At 43.2% G+C, this 16,189-nt stretch overlaps 1 protein-coding gene across 1 annotated transcript in view; it reads right to left on the bottom strand.

Annotated features, from left to right (window-relative positions):
* The window catches only part of LOC139406268 (anoctamin-1-like), a 297,670-nt gene that overhangs the window by 136,780 nt on the left and 144,701 nt on the right, over positions 1-16,189 (bottom strand). The window contains exons 4-7 of the mRNA XM_071148720.1: positions 14,289-14,387; positions 13,953-14,119; positions 13,781-13,835; positions 10,245-10,296 (exon numbers count right to left, since the gene is read on the bottom strand). Coding sequence (XP_071004821.1) covers positions 10,245-10,296; positions 13,781-13,835; positions 13,953-14,119; positions 14,289-14,387 — 373 coding nt within the window. The remainder of the gene's footprint in view (positions 1-10,244; positions 10,297-13,780; positions 13,836-13,952; positions 14,120-14,288; positions 14,388-16,189) is intronic.

Raw genomic sequence — 16,189 nt, 5'->3', positions numbered from 1 at the left:
TGCTTCCTCAGGAACAGGCCCGGATCCCCGTGATCCGTGTGAAGTGGAGGCAGAGGAAGAGGTGCCGAAGAGCTGGCTGCCTTCCGAGAATTCGTAGGAGATTGAATAAACCCCCACTTCCCTCCATTCTGCAAACGTCCTTGGAGAATAAAATTGATGAGTTACGCGGAAGATTAAACTACCAACTGGACATTAAAAACTGTAACATCTTATGCTTCACAGGAGTAGTGGCTGAACGACGACAATATCAACATACAGCTGGCCGGTTATACACTGTACCGGCAGGATACAACAGCGGCGTCTGGTAAGACAAGCAGACTATGTATTTTTGTAAAAAACTGCTGGTGCACGATAACTAAGGAAGTCTATTGCTCGCCAGAGGGAGAGTATCTCATGAAAATCTGTCAACCACATTACCTACCAAGAGAGTTTTCCTCTGTATTATTCGTAGCTGTTTACATACCACTACAGTCAGAGGATGGCACTAAGACAGCATTGAATGAAATGTTTGCTTATGGCCGAATACAAGAAAACACTCACCCAGGCAGCGCTCCTAGTAGCCAGGGACTTTAATGCAGGGAAACTTAATTTAGTTTTACCAAATTTCTATCAGCATGTTAAATGTGCAACCAGAGGATAAATAACTCTGGACCACCTATACTCCACACACAGAGACGCATAAAAATCGTCCTCCATTTGGCAAATCTGACGATAATTCTATCCTCCTGATTCCTACTTACAAGCAAAAATTAAAGCAGGAAGCACCAGTGACTAGATCAATAAAAAAGTGATCAGATGAAGCAGATGCTATGCTACGCTACAGGACTGTTTTGCTAGCACAGACTGGAATATGTTCCGGGATTCCTCCGATGGCATTGATGAGTACACCACATCAGTCATTGGCTTCATCAATAAGTGCATTGATGACGTCGTCCCCACAGTGACCGTACGTACATATCCCAACCAGAAGCCATGGATTACAGGCAACATCCACACTGAGCTAAAGGCTAGAGCTGCCGCTTTCAAGGAGCGGGACTCTAACCCTGAAGCTTATAAGAAAAACTGATATGCCCTCCGACGAACCATCAAACAGGCAAAGCATTAATACAGGACAAAGATCGAATCGTACTACACCGGCTCTGATGCTCGTCGGAAGTGGCAGGGCTTGCAAACCATTACAGAATACAAAGGGCCCAATGACACAAGCCTACCAGACGAGCTAAACTACATCTATGCTCGCTTCGAGGCAAATAACACTGAAACATTCATTAGAGCACCAGCTGTTCCAGACGACTGTGTGATCACGCTCTCGTCAGCCGATTTGAGTAAGACCTTTAAACAGGTCAACATTCACAAGGCTGTAGGGCCAAACTGATTACCAGGACGTGTACTGCAAGCATGTGCTGACCAACTGGCAAGTGTCTTCACTGACATACCTTAAGGGAACATTTTGACATTTGGTGTATAGTTAGTGAGAATGGCCATATTGCAAATGTACGGACCCTTACTAGACGTCCGAAAACGTTTGTAAAATTCGCGGTCGGCGTCGGGCCATGCGGTAGGGCCGGACCTACCGGGAAGTCATCAAACAAACTTTCTCGGACATTCGGTTTCCGTTTTATAAAATAATCAAATTTTGGTCATTTTTCCGCTGTCCCGGAAATTCCCACAAGAGGGCATAAGCAATCATATTGCAATTGTACAAAACATCACGAATCACGACGGGGCCTTATCTCCAAAACGGAAAATATTTCGAAGCCGAAACTTGGTGAGCGTAGGTTTGTCATAATGGGCAGTTGGCCCCGAACAAGATGGCGTCTAGGCCTCAACAGTTTTTGAGTTATGGCCATTTCTCTGGGATTAAAGGTCCAAAATGAAGATAGAGAAATTATTTTTCCACTTCACGTCAAAGTCAAGGAGCCTCCGGTGTCAATAAAAAAAGAACCAGCCATTTATCTATCGTCATTTAAGAGAAATCGTACAATGACAAATTGGTGATGTTCAAAGATAGGTGTTTTTTTTTTTCAACAGTTACAGATCCAGTTGCAGGGTGTTCATACGAATCTTTTTAAAGTGTGCTGCGGAGCTCTGCGAGATTTCTGTGATTTTCTATGATTTTCTGAAATAACACACACTCACTAAACCCTCCGTAAATAACTCAGTTCTTTTTTTTTTTTTTGAATTTTACCCCTTTTTCTCCCCAATTTCGTGGTATCCAATTGTTGTAGTAGCTACTATCTTGTCTCATTGCTACAACTCCCGAACGGGCTCCGGAGAGACGAAGGCTGAATGTCATGCGTCCTCCGATACACAACCCAACCAGCCGTACTGCTTCTTAACACAGCGCGCATCCAACCCGGAAGCCAGCCGCACCAATGTGTCGGGGGCTACACCGTGCACCTGGCAACCTTGGCTAGCGCGCGCTGCGCCCGGCCCGCCACAGGAGTCGCTGGAGCGCGATGAGACAAGGAGATCCCTACCGACCAATCCCTCCCTAACCCGGACGACGCTAGGCCAATTGTGCGTCGCCCCACGGACCTCCCGGTCGCGGCCGGTTACGACAGAGCCTGATGCGAACCCAGGGACTCTGATGGCACAGCTGGCAGTACAGCGCCCTTAACCACTGCACCACCCGGGAGGCCCATAAACTCAGTTCTTAACGTAAAGACTTAAAACTCAGGATTCTGTAAAGGCACACTCACTAAACCCTCCGTAAATAACTACCCCAATCAGGATATGAGTTTATTTATAGCTTCCTGTGCCAACCGGAAGTGCCTTAAATGGTGTCATAGTGGCTGTTTCCAAGGGTTAAAAAGGTCAGATCTTTTCAAAACTTCATATGTGTGATTAGGCAACCCCCATGAACTGTAAGTCAGTCATTTCTCCCAACAGATGTCAAAGAAAAGCTCTCACACACACACACAGCAAGGATGGAGTGACAAAGTGCGGTGCTTAAAGACACAGAGAGCAGGCAATGGCATTACCATAATCCCTAGGCCGTGCCGAGTTCAACGAGATATCCCGCTTGACCGTAGCTCGCTCGCTCGGTCTAAGCACAGCGACCATTAGAAAAGTAGGCCCAAAATGAAGCCTGCCCCACAATGTCATTTGCTTTTGGGTGACAGTGAGAGAACCGTTAGGGTGAGAAGCACAATTCGACCTCAGGTACGTTCCTAAGGTCCTTCCGATCCGTGCAAGCCTAACCTTGACCGTGTGGCATTAACCCTTAACAGTTAAAAGAAGGTGTTTACATCAAACAGTTTGCATTGACTTCTCTCCCCATAGGAATACATTGCCTGCACCCCTAATTTCAACCTGAGGCCTATGTGGGTTATGAATGCCTTATGAACCTGTCTTCGATAACAGTCCATCAGGCCACTATGAGGTCTACCTGTGTCGAATCTTAGCTTCCTGGAGCAACCGGAAGTGGTTAAAATCACCCTAAAAGTGTATACCCATATCCTGCCTGCAGTTTGATAGACATAGTGCATTCAACCCTATGTAAATCAGTCAGTTCTTAACGTAAAGACTGGATTCTGTAAAAGCATACCCCAATGAGAATGTGTGTTGACTTATAGCTTACTGTGCCAACCGGAAGTGCCATAATTGGTGTCTCAGGGGCTGTTTCGAAGGGTTAAAAAAGTCAGATCTGTCCAAAACCTCATATATGTGATTAGGCAACCCCCATGAACTGTAAATCAGTCATTTTTCCCATAAAATTTCAAAGGAAAACTAAATCACACACACACACAGCTTGGAAGGAGGGACCCATTGGGGTGCGTAGAGACATACACTGCCTGCATTAGTTAACCTTGTTGGAACTTTTAAAGAACCGTCAGACCTAGAGTTCCGAAACTTTAGAAACCTGTTCTAGACCTCAGGATGATAGTGCGTGGTGAGTTAGGTGGCTCTGGAAGGTTCTCGGACCGAGAAACAGCCTCATACATTTGCAATGACTTCAATTCATTTTTGCATCACGAAAATGACGACATTTACAAATGTCCCAGAGTCGCAAGACTAGGTGCATTGCGACTGTCTCTGCCCATATAGACGGACCCCAACGTTTCTGTCCGATAGCTCATTCAAGGACCCCGTAGGAAGTCATGGAAAAAAGTGGATTTTCAGCACCAATTAGGGTTTTGCTCGGACACCAAATGACCTATCGAGCCGAAACTTGGGATTCGGGGTCGCCTCAGCTAGGCCAACACATAACATAAGAATTGGACCCGCAGCTAGAACGTAACTGTGTGTTTTATGGTTTTTTTATGGTTTGAACCGAAGGCGTTGTGAATTTTGGGCCAGCTCTGAAGTATGTGATAGTTGGCTACTAAACGAGTTGGAAAAAGTGGGTTTGGTGTCAGTTTGTATCAGTTTGATGTCAGAATGATATCTAATTGACTGATGGACGGTGACTTGCTGGTGACTCTTGTCCATTTGCAATATGTTTAAACAGTGAGGTACCATCACCAAAGTGACATTCTGAAATCAACCCTAACGAGCGATTGAGATGAACCAGAATCACTGCCCAGCCATCCCGAGTTCATCGGGCCAGTCAATTTCACATTCCTGCAGGATTTTTATAGCATGACAAATTCGTTATGGTACATGCCCATTGAACCATATTGCAAATGCACAGTGACTTTGCAAAAGTGAGAAAACATAAACAAATGGACATAATGAAATCAACACATCGAGCGATGGAGAAGACCCACTATCAATGCCCGGCCATCCTGTGTTCATCAGGCCAGTCAATGTTGCATTTCTGCAGGATTTTTGAGCATGACAAATTCGTGATGGTAAATGCCCATTGAACCATATTGCAAATGCACATGCACTTGCAATATGATTCAACAGTGAAAAAACATCACCAAATGGACATGATGAAGTCAACACAACGAGCGATGGAAAGGAGCAACTATCACTGCCAGGCCATCCTGTGTTCATCAGGCCAGTCAATTTTGCATTTCTGCAGGATTTTTATAGCATGACAAATTCGTGATGGTAAATGCCCATTGAACCATATTGCAAATGCACAGTGACTTAGCAAAAGTGAGAAAACATAAACAAATGGACATAATGAAATCAACACATTGAGCGATGGGAAAGGAACAACTATCACTGCCCGGCCATCCTGTGTTCCCATAGCGGGCATTAATATCAGAATGACCGGTAAATGCATTTACCATTTACCATATTTTTATTTTTGGGTTACCAGGTGCCTATTTTCAATCACCAGTTGCACAACAATGCGTATCCATCAGAATATTTTAAACAGTCCATAAAGCACTCAGGACGGCCCCCGTGGATAGAGGGCCGTAGTAGGGTACTCCCATAGCGGGCATGGACAATAGGAGTCCCGGTAAATGCATTTACAACCATATTCGTATTTTTGGGTTACCAGGTGCCTATTTTCAATCACCAGTTGCACAACAATGCATGTGCATTTGCAATATGATTGCATTTCTGCAGGATTTTTGACCATGCCAAATTCGTGATGGTACATGCCCATTGAAACATATTGCAAATGCACGTGCACTTGCAATATGATTCTATAGTGAAAAAACATCACCAAATGGACATGATGAAATCAACACAACGAGTGATGGAAAGGAACAACTATCAATGCCCGGCCGTCCTGTGTTCATCAGGTCAGTCAATTTTGCAATTCTGCAGTATTTTTGAGCATGTCAAATTTCTTTTGGCATTTGGCCAAAGAAAAAGTGACTTTTGACTTTGACTTTTGACTTCCTATGAAATCATATTGCAAATGGACAAAACATATGCCTTATGTTAAGTAAGTAAAAAATATATATATATGATAATAACATTTGACAAAAGTATATTCATACAGTTCTTACACATGATTAATTGACTTAAAACCTGTTAAGGATATGGCAGACATATGCCCCCTTTGGAGAGATTGGGTACCCCTAGTAAACTGAAAAAAAAATCTGTCAAAAATTGCTAATATTGGATTGCTAATATTGGAATTATGTCTGTAAGTATAGCAGAACTCACAGGGCAGGCATTCTTCCAAACTAGTTTTTGTGGCCATGAAAGTTGGAGCAACTTTGACGTCATGGCCCCCACCCTTCCCAACCAGCTATGATTCTGGGGATTGATTCTGGGATGATTTTCTATCTCTTCCGCTAGATGTCCTCTTTCAGTAGAGCTTTGAATCGTTCAAATCCCGCGAGAATTGACCCTATGGGAGTGAAATTAGTGCGTGCCACGAGAGAATAGGCTGTGCGTTAGGGCGCGAATTGGTCCCAGCCATTCCTTTGTTCCAGCACTCAAGAGAAGGGCAGACGATAGCCGATTGAATTGAAGTTTGTTTTGCATGTCTAAAACATCATAAAGCTTGCTTCTGCACTTAGTTTGACCTGTTTAGTCGACATATAATATGTAATTTTGAAGTTTTGATGCGCAACTTTTCCGGACCAGAGGACGTTTTGGGTGCATTTCAGCTGATGTTATTAGCAGTAGCTAATACAAAGACGCAAGACTTGAAACCAAACGATGTATTGGGTAAGTATGAAGCCTTCCAGAACATTCTGAACGAAGACCATCGAAGGTAAGGGAATATTTATGCTTAAATCTGTGTTTCTGTTGACTCCAACATTACGTAGAAATGTAGCTTGGAACTGAGCGCCGTCTCAGCATATTGAATAGTGTGCGATTTCTGTAACGTTAAAAATAAATCTAACAAAGCGGTTGCATAAAGAAGCAGTGTATCTTTCTAACTATATGTAGAACATGTATATTTAGTCAAAGTTTATGATGTCTATTTACGTTATCTTGCCGCGCTACCTAGATTTCCTGCGGGCATTTTTGAGTAATTTCTGAACGTGAACTCACTGTAAATGGACATTTATGGATATAAATGGCATATTATTGAAAAAAAAAAAATGTACTGTGTAACATGTCATATTACTGTCATCTGATGAAGATTTTCAAAAGGTTAGTGAGCGATTTATTTTTTAATCCTGCGTTTGTTGATTGCATGTTTTGGCTATTCAAATGAGCTGTGTCTGGTGGTGGTTTTACATATATATGTGCTATGTTTTCGCCGTAAAACATTTTAGAAATCTGACTTGCTGGCTAGATGAACAAGGTGTTTATCTTTCATTTGAGCTATTGGACTTGTTAATGTGTGGAGGTTAAATATTTTTAAGAATATTTTTGCGTTCCATGCGCCACCGTTTCAGCTGAACGTGGGAGGGTTGATTCCCAATTGGGAACCAATATCGTAGACAGGTTAAAATCGAAACAATTTCGAAAAACGGTCCAAAAAGCACTTTTTTACGAGGGTTCTAAGTTTTTTTTTTAAAGTTCACATTTTCGACTTTTGACTTCCTATGATATCATATTCCAAATGGAGAAAACATATGCCTTATGCACAAGTAAAAAAAAAAAAAAAAAATGATGATGATAATAAAATATGACTAAAGTATGTTGATACAGTTCTTATACATGTGTAATTGACACAAAAATCGAAAGATTTTGAAAAACGGTCCAGAAAGCACTTTTTTAAGGGTGTGTGAAGTTTTTTACAAAATTTTGACATTTTTGACTTTTGACTTTTGACTTCCTATGAAATCATATTGCAAATGGACAAAACATATGCCTTATGCGCAAGTAATAATTTTAAAAAAAATGATAATAAAATTGGACAAAAGTATATTCATACAGTTCTTACACATGTGTAATTGACAAAAAAAATCGAAAGAATTTCGAAAACGGTCCAGAAAGCACTTTTTTAAGGGGTGCTAAGGTTTTGACAAAAAAATCTTTTTTTCAAAATTTTGCTTTTGGATGTTGACTTGGGTTGCATTTCCAATATGAAAAACCAAGGTTGAGCGCACTCGCCACCTGTTGGATTTTTTGAAGTGTTACAACTGGCATTTGCCATATGGCATTTGCAATCAACTTTACATGAATCAACGCCACATTGGGTGGTATTGGACACCGTGTATAAGGTTTGTCCAATGCCAATGTTTTGCCATTCATTTTTGTCCATTTCAGGGGGGTATTCCCTTACATTTCAACCTTTCCCTGTCCGAGACTGTATTACCAACATGTTTCAAGTAGACCCATGTAGACCACCGGAGTGCCTGTGCCCAGGAAAACTAAGGTAACCTGCCTAAATGACTACCTACCCGTAATTCTCAAGTCTGTAGCCATGAAGTGCTTTGAAAGACTGGTCATGGCTCACATCAACACCATTAGCCCAGAAACCCTAGACCCATTCCAATTTGCATACCGCTCCAACAGATCCACAGATGATGCAATCTCTATTGCACTCTACACTGCCCTTTCCCACCTGGACAAAAGGAACACCTATGTGAGAATGCTATTCATTGACTACAGCTCAGCATTCAACACCATAGTGCCCTCGAAGCTCATCAATAAGCTAAGGATTAAACACCTCACTCTGCAACTGGATCCTGGACATCCTGACGGGCCGCCCCAGGTGGTATGGGTAGGTAACAACGCTGATCCTTAACACAACCTCTCCCTTAACATGATCTAGACAAAGGAGATGATTGTGGACTACAGGAAAAATAAATCCAAGCACTCCCCCATTCTCATCGACGGGGCTGCAGCGGAGCAGTTTGAGAGCTTCAATTTCCTTGGATTCCACATCACCAACAAACTAACATTGTCCAAGCACATCAAGACAGTCGTGAAGAGGGCACGACAAAACCTTTTCCCCCTCAGGAGACTGAAAAGATTTGGCATGTGTCCTCAGATCCTCAAAAAGGTTCTAAAGCTGCACCATCGAGAGCATCCTGACTGGATGCATCACTGCCTGGTATGTCAACTGCTTGGCCTCTGACCGCAAGGCACTACATAGGGTAGTGCGAACGGCCCAGTACATCACTGGGGTCAAACTTCCTGCCATCCAGGACCTCTACACCAGGCGGTGTCAGAGGAAGGCCCTAAAAATTGTCAAAGACTCCAGCCACCCTAGTCATAGACTGTTCTCTCTGCTACCGCATGGCAAGCAGTACCGGAGCGCCAAGTCTAGGTTCAAGAGGCTTCTAAACAGCTTCTACCCAATGGCTACCCAGAGTATTTGCATTGCCCCCCCTTCTACTCTGCTGCTACTCTGTTATTATCTATGCATAGTCACTTTAATAACTCTACCGACATGTACCTATTACGTCAATTACCTGGACACCGGTGCACCCGCACATTGACTCTGTACCGTTACCCCCTGTATATAGTCCCTCTATTGTTCTTTTTCTGTTGCTCTTTAATTATTTGTTATTCTTACCAAGTTTCAAAAGGTTTCAAAAAATATTTTCTTTTTTTTGTGTGAATTTTACCCCCTTTTTCTCCCCAATTTCGTGGTATCCAATTGTTAGTAGCTACTATCTTGTCTCATCGCTACAACTCTCGTACGGGCTCAGGAGAGACGAAGGTTGAAAGTCATGTGTCCTCCGAAACACAACCCAACCAAGCCGCACTGCTTCTTAACACAGCGCGCAACCAACCCGGAAGCCACCCGCACCAATGTGTCGGAGGAAACACTGTGCACCTGGCAACCTTGGCTAGCGTGCACTGCCCCCGGCCTGCCACAGGAGTCTCTGGAGCGCGATGAGACAAGGATCTCCCTACTGGCCAAACCCTCCCTAACGACGCTATGCCAATTGTGCGTCGCCCCACGGACCTCACGGTCGCGGCCGGTCGCGGCCGGTTAACCCAGGGTCTCTGGTGGCACAGCTTGCGCTGCAGTACAGCGCCCTTAACCACTGCTTCACCCGGGAGGCCTCAAAAAGCTTTTGATTCAATTGGGCACAAGGGTCTGCTATACAAATTGATGAAAAGTGGTGTGGGAAAAACATTCAACATTCAAAACATTCAACATTACAAAATCCATGTACACAATCAACAAGTGTGTGTACATCAGCGCCACGTGTAACTTCCACAATGCCGTGAACGATCTGAGAGACAAGGCAAGAAGGGTCTTCTACGCCATCATGTTGCTCGTGGTTAAGTGGCAGCGCGCTCCGAGAATAAATTCTGTTACCTATTATTGAAAGACTGGTCTCCATCTATTTTATGCAAACAAGAATCTTACAAATTCTCATAAAATAGATTAAGGGTTTTCAATTAATGAAAACACATTGGCATAATTAAATTACAGTAACAGATATACAGATACAGTGAGGGAGAGAGACAGATACAGAGAGAGATATACAGAGCGAGAGGGAGATACAAAGAAAGATAGTGCTCACCAGTGGCTTGGCAAGTCTGTGTACAGGCGGTGCGTGTCAATATCTCCTTGACCTAGACACAGGTACACACAAACAAACACAAACATAGGAAATGAAGGTGATGACTCCTTGACTGATGCTCTTGTTATGACATGTTTCCATGCACTGTGATAATTTCATATTAAACTGATTATGACAGTAGGTAGATTAATAGTTAAAATTGAAGTAAGCAAAAGCCAGTTAAAACACCTGTTTTTCAAAATATTAGGACATGTAAACCCCTTAATCGGCATTCCAGCTGTGTATATTTTATTGATCCATTTTTTGCTCGTGTCACTGCTCTTTATTAAGCTTTACGCATCTGCCACAAGGCCTTCCTCAGAGCTTTATTAACATGATTTCTCCCAATAGGCCTGTCCAATGGATTCTTTCAGTAAACAGCATCTCGACAGATGATCAAGCACCTCTTCAACCACTTCATTGGTTGCAAAGTTCAATTTGTGAACTGGTTCCAAGTCCTGAATAGCCCTCCCATTTAATCGCATCCTCTTTGATACAATGCCTCTAAGTATTTTATCTAATAAACTATAGTGGTTTGGCGCCTTCTCCCTCCTGTAGTAAGGTAATACTGCGTGTATTTGATCCGCGTGTATTTGATCCGCGCGTGTATTTGATCCGCACGTGTATTTGATCTGCGTGTATTTGATCCGCGCGTGTATTTGATCCCCGCGTGTATTTGATCCGCGCGTGTGCTAGCATCAACCGTGCAAGCCCTCTTTTGCGTGAGTGAAATGAAATCGGAACAACTGAATGTTTTAAAAGTAGTTTTCAAATGCAAACTATATATGCTTCCCAAAAAAAACATGGTTGCTGTGGTACAACTTTAGGTTTGATTGCCGTTTTTGATTTATTTTGATTGCCGTGTCCATGTAAACAGGATTATTAGGGGAAATGTTCATCTAGCAAGCATCTAAATATTTCATTTGAACTATTAAATGAATCTGACTATCCACAATAATCACATGATTAATCATTACCTTATTCACAATCACATGATCAACCCTATTAACCCATAACCTAGCCATAATAATGACATGATCAACCCTATAAACCCCTATTACTAGTCTGTTCAACCTCTCTTTTGTATCGTCTGAGATCCCCCAGAGATTTGAAAGCTGCTGCGGTCACCCCTCTTCAAAGGGGAGACAATCTAGACCCTAACTGTTACAGACCTATGTCTATACTACCCTGCCTTTCTAAGGTCTTCGAAAGCCAAGTTAACAAAAAGATCACCGACCATTTCAAATCCCACCGTACCTTCTTCGCTATGCAATCTGGTTTCCGAGCTGGTCATGGGTGCACCTCAGCCACGCTCAAAGTCCTAAACGATATCATATCTGCCATCGACAAAAGACAGTACTGTGCAGCCGTATTCATCGATCTGGCCAAGGCCTTCGACTCCGTCAATCACTGTATTCCTATAGACAGCCTTGGTTTCTCAAATGACTGCCTCTCCTGTTTCACCAACTACTTCTCAGACAGAGTTCAGTGTGTCAAATCAGAGGACCTCTTGCCCGGACCTCTGGCAGTCTCTATGGGGGTGCCACAGGGTTAAATTCTCTGACTCTTTTCTCTGTATACACCAATGATGTCGCTCTTGCGGCTGGTGATTCTCTGATCCACCTCTATGCGACGACACCATTTTGTATACTTCTGGCCCTTCTTTGGACACTGTGTTAACTAACCTACAGACAAGTTTCAATGCCACACAACTCTCCTTCCGTGGCCTCCAACTTCTCTTAAATACAAGTAAAACTAAATGCATGCTCTTCAATCGATCACTGCCCACACCCGCCTGCCCGTCTAGCATCACTACTCTGAACGGTTCTGACTTAGAATATGTGGACAACTACAAATACCTAGGTGTCTGGTTAGACTGTAAACTCTCCTTCCAGACTCACATTAAGCATATCCGATCCAACATTAAATCTAGAATCGGCTTCCTATTTCGCAACAAAGCCTCGTTCACTCACGCCGACAAACATACCCTCGAAAACAGACTATCCCACCAATCCTCGACTTGGGCGATGTCATTTACAAAATAGCTTCCAACACTCTACTCAGCAAATTGGATGCAGTCGATCACAACGCCATCCGTTTTGTCACCAAAGCCCCATATACTACCCACCACTGCGACCTGTTTCCTCTCGTTGGCTGACCCTTGCTTCATATTCTTCGCCAAACCCACTGGCTCCAGGTCATCTACAAGTCTCTGCTAGGAAAAGCCCAGCTTTACTTTATCTCAGCTCACTGGTCACCATAGCAACACCCACCCGTAGCACGCGCTCCAGCAGGTATATTTCACTGGTTGAAAGCCAACTCCTCATTTGGCCGCCTTTCCATCCAGTTCTCTGCTGCCAATGACTGGAACGAACTGCAAAAATCTCTGAAGCTGGAGACTCATATCTCCCTCACTAACTTTAAGCACAAGCTGTCAGAGCAGCTTTCAGATCATTGCACCTGTACACAGCCCATCTGCAAATAGCCCATCCAACTACCCTCATCCCCATATTGTTATTTATTTTAATCATTTTTTTTGCCTCCTTTGCACCCCAGTATCTCTACTTGCACATTCATCTTCTGCACTTCTATCACTCCAGTGTTTATTTGCTAAATTGTAATTATTTCGCTACTATGGCCTATTTATTGCCTTACCTCCCTAATCTTACTTCATTTGCACACACTGTGTATAGACTTTTCTATTGTGTTATTGACTGTACATTTGTTAATCCTATGTGTAACTCTGTGTTGTCTTTGTCACACCACTTTGCTTTATCTTGGCCAGGTCGCAGTTGTAAATGAGAACTTGTTCTCAGCAAGCTTACCTGGTTAAATAGAGGTGCATTTTTTTTTCTTCTCATGATTAACCCTATGAACCCTATCCAAAATAATCACGATTAACCCTGTCAATCTTCACCTTATCCACATTACTCATATGATTAACCCTAACCCTATCCAAAAGAATCACATGAGTAACCCTATTTACCCTACCCACAATAATCACATGATTAACCCTATCCACAATAATCACATGATTAACCCTATTTACCCTATCCACAATAATCACATGATTAACCCTATCCACAATAATCACATGATTAACCCTATCCACAAAAATCACATGATTAACCCTATTTACCCTACCCACAATAATCACATGATTAACCCTATTTACCCTACCCACAATAATCAAATGATTAACCCTATTTACCCTACCCACAATAATCACATGATTAACCCTATTTACCCTACCCACAATAATCACGATTAACCTTATCTACCCTACCCACAATAATCACGATTAACCCTATTTACCCTACCCACAATAATCACGATTAACCTTATTTACCCTACCCACAATAATCACGATTAACCTTATTTACCCTACCCACAATAATCACATGATTAACCCTATTTGTAACCACAATAGTCAAATTATTGTGTGCATGTAACCGTACTCAGTAAGAAAGTGTTATTGAGAGGTGTGTGTGACTCACTATTCTGCTGCGTACGGAGTAGTCAAATAGAATGTCCTGTGACTTGATTTCAAACCTGTAGAGGATGACAGACATGGTTAGAAAGCATGAGTGAATATGTGTGTAAGCGTTTGTATGTATGTGCAAGCATGTGTGTTTGTATGCATGTGTGTGAGCATGGGTTGGTACTCACAGGTGTAGCTTGTCTCTGGAGAAGGGGTGTGAGAGGGTCTTTGTTCGGTTTTGGTGGGACTGTGTGTTTAGTGTTTCTGGGACATCAGGTCGGAAGGGTTTGATCAGGGTTTGATACAACAATGCTATTTTCCCCGCGATGCCCTGAGGCTGCCGCAACTCATAACTCTGTCCAATCAGAGAACACAACACTCATAACTCTGTCCAATCAGAGAACACAACACTCATAACTCTGTCCAATCAGAGAACACAACACATGTAACAACATCAGCTCAATCACAAGATTACTCAAAAAGCTACCAGGTGTGCATGTGTGTTGCTGTGGTAACAGGCATACCTTTTTGACTGGCACTTTGATCTTCTGTAGCTCAGCCTCTCTGCTCAGCGTCGCCCAGGGAACATGCAGCCGGATAAACCCTATACCCTGGGACCTAGACTACACGCACGCACACACACACACACACACACACACACACACACACACACACACACACACACACACACACACACACACACACACACACACACACACACACACACACACACACACACACACACACACACACACACACACAAATCAGGGATCTTCAATGATGCATTTAGGTTGCGTGAGAAATAGGTTGAATTTCAACACTCAGGCTAGTAACGACGATCAAGACGAGTACAGAGGATGATCAACAAGTCATCCCAACCCTTAAATCTTTGATTCTGTACACAACACGTCTTAAAGGGATGTTGAACGGAGTGAAAAGCTAAAAACAAAGGTGAAAAAATATTAGACTACAGTAAATGGACAAATCCCTCTGTAGACCCTGACTTTGATGGGCCGCCCCGAGGTGGTGAAGGTCGGAAACAACATCTCCACCTCGCTGATCCTGGAGCCCCAAAAGATGCGTGCTCAGCCCCCTCCTGTAATCACTGTTCACCAATGACTGCTTGGCCATGCACACCTCCAACTCAGTCATCATCAAGTTTGCAGATAACACAACAGTAGTGGGCTTGATCACAACAATGACAAGGCAGCCTATAGAGAGGAAGTGAGGGCACTCGGAGTGTGGTGTCAGGAAAACAACCTCATACTCAACGTCAACAAAACAAAGGAGATGATCGTGGACTTCAGGAAACAGAGGGAGAACCCCCCTATCCACACGAATGGGACAGCAGTGGAGAAGGTGGAAAGTTTTAAGATCCTTGGCGTACATACCAACGATAGACTGAAATGGTCCACCCACAAAGACACTGTGGTTAAGAAGGCACAACAGCGCCTCTTCAACCTCAGGAGGCTGAAGAAATTTGGCGTGTCACCTAAAACCCTCAAACTTTTACAGATGCACAATTGAGAGCATCCGGTCAGGCTGTATCACCGCCTGGTATGGCAACTGCACTGCCCACAACCTCAGGGCTCACCAGAGGGTGGTGTGATCTGCACAACGCATCACCAGGGGCAAACTACCTGCCCACCAGGTTACCTATAGCACCCGATGTCACAGGAAGGCCGAAAAGATCATCAAGGACAACAACCACCCGAGCCACTGCCTGTTCAACCGCTACCATCCAGAAGGCGAGGTCAGTACAAGTGCCTCAAAGCTGTGACCGAGAGACTGAAAAATATTTTCTATCTCAAGGCCATCAGACTGTTAAACAGCCATCGCTAACACAATCATTGGCCACTCTAACAAATGGATCACTAGTCACTTTATTAATGCAACTTTAATAATGATGTCTACATATCTTGCATTACTCATCCCAGATGTATATACTGTATTTTATACCATCTATTGAATCTTGACTATGTTGCTAACACATTGCTCATCCACATTTCATATGTATATATTCTTATTCCATACCTTTACTTAGATGTGTGTATTAGGTAGTGGTTGTGGAATTGTTAGATTGCTTGTTAGACATTAATGCACTAGAAGCACAAGCATTTTGCTACACTCGCAATAACATCTGCTAGCAAGGTGTACATGACCAATAAAATATTATATATTTGATACAACCTAGCTGACTAGCAGCTGATGCTGGCAAGAAGAAGACACAACCTAGCTGATGCTGACTAGTAGCTGACAACCTAGCCGACGCTGGCTAGCAGCTGACACAACCTAGCTGACTAGCAGCTAGCACAACCTAGCTGACGAGTAGCTGACAACCTAGCTGACAAGTAGCTGAAAAAACCTAGATGACACAACCTAGCTGACGCTGACTAGCAGCTGACGCAACCTAGCTGACGAGTAG

This window comes from Oncorhynchus clarkii, chromosome 4 (assembly GCF_045791955.1).
Source record: "Oncorhynchus clarkii lewisi isolate Uvic-CL-2024 chromosome 4, UVic_Ocla_1.0, whole genome shotgun sequence".
In the NCBI taxonomy this organism is placed as follows: Eukaryota; Metazoa; Chordata; class Actinopteri; order Salmoniformes; family Salmonidae; genus Oncorhynchus; species Oncorhynchus clarkii.
The sequence above is the reverse complement of the archived record's forward strand: the minus strand, read 5'-3'. Positions and strand labels throughout refer to the sequence as shown.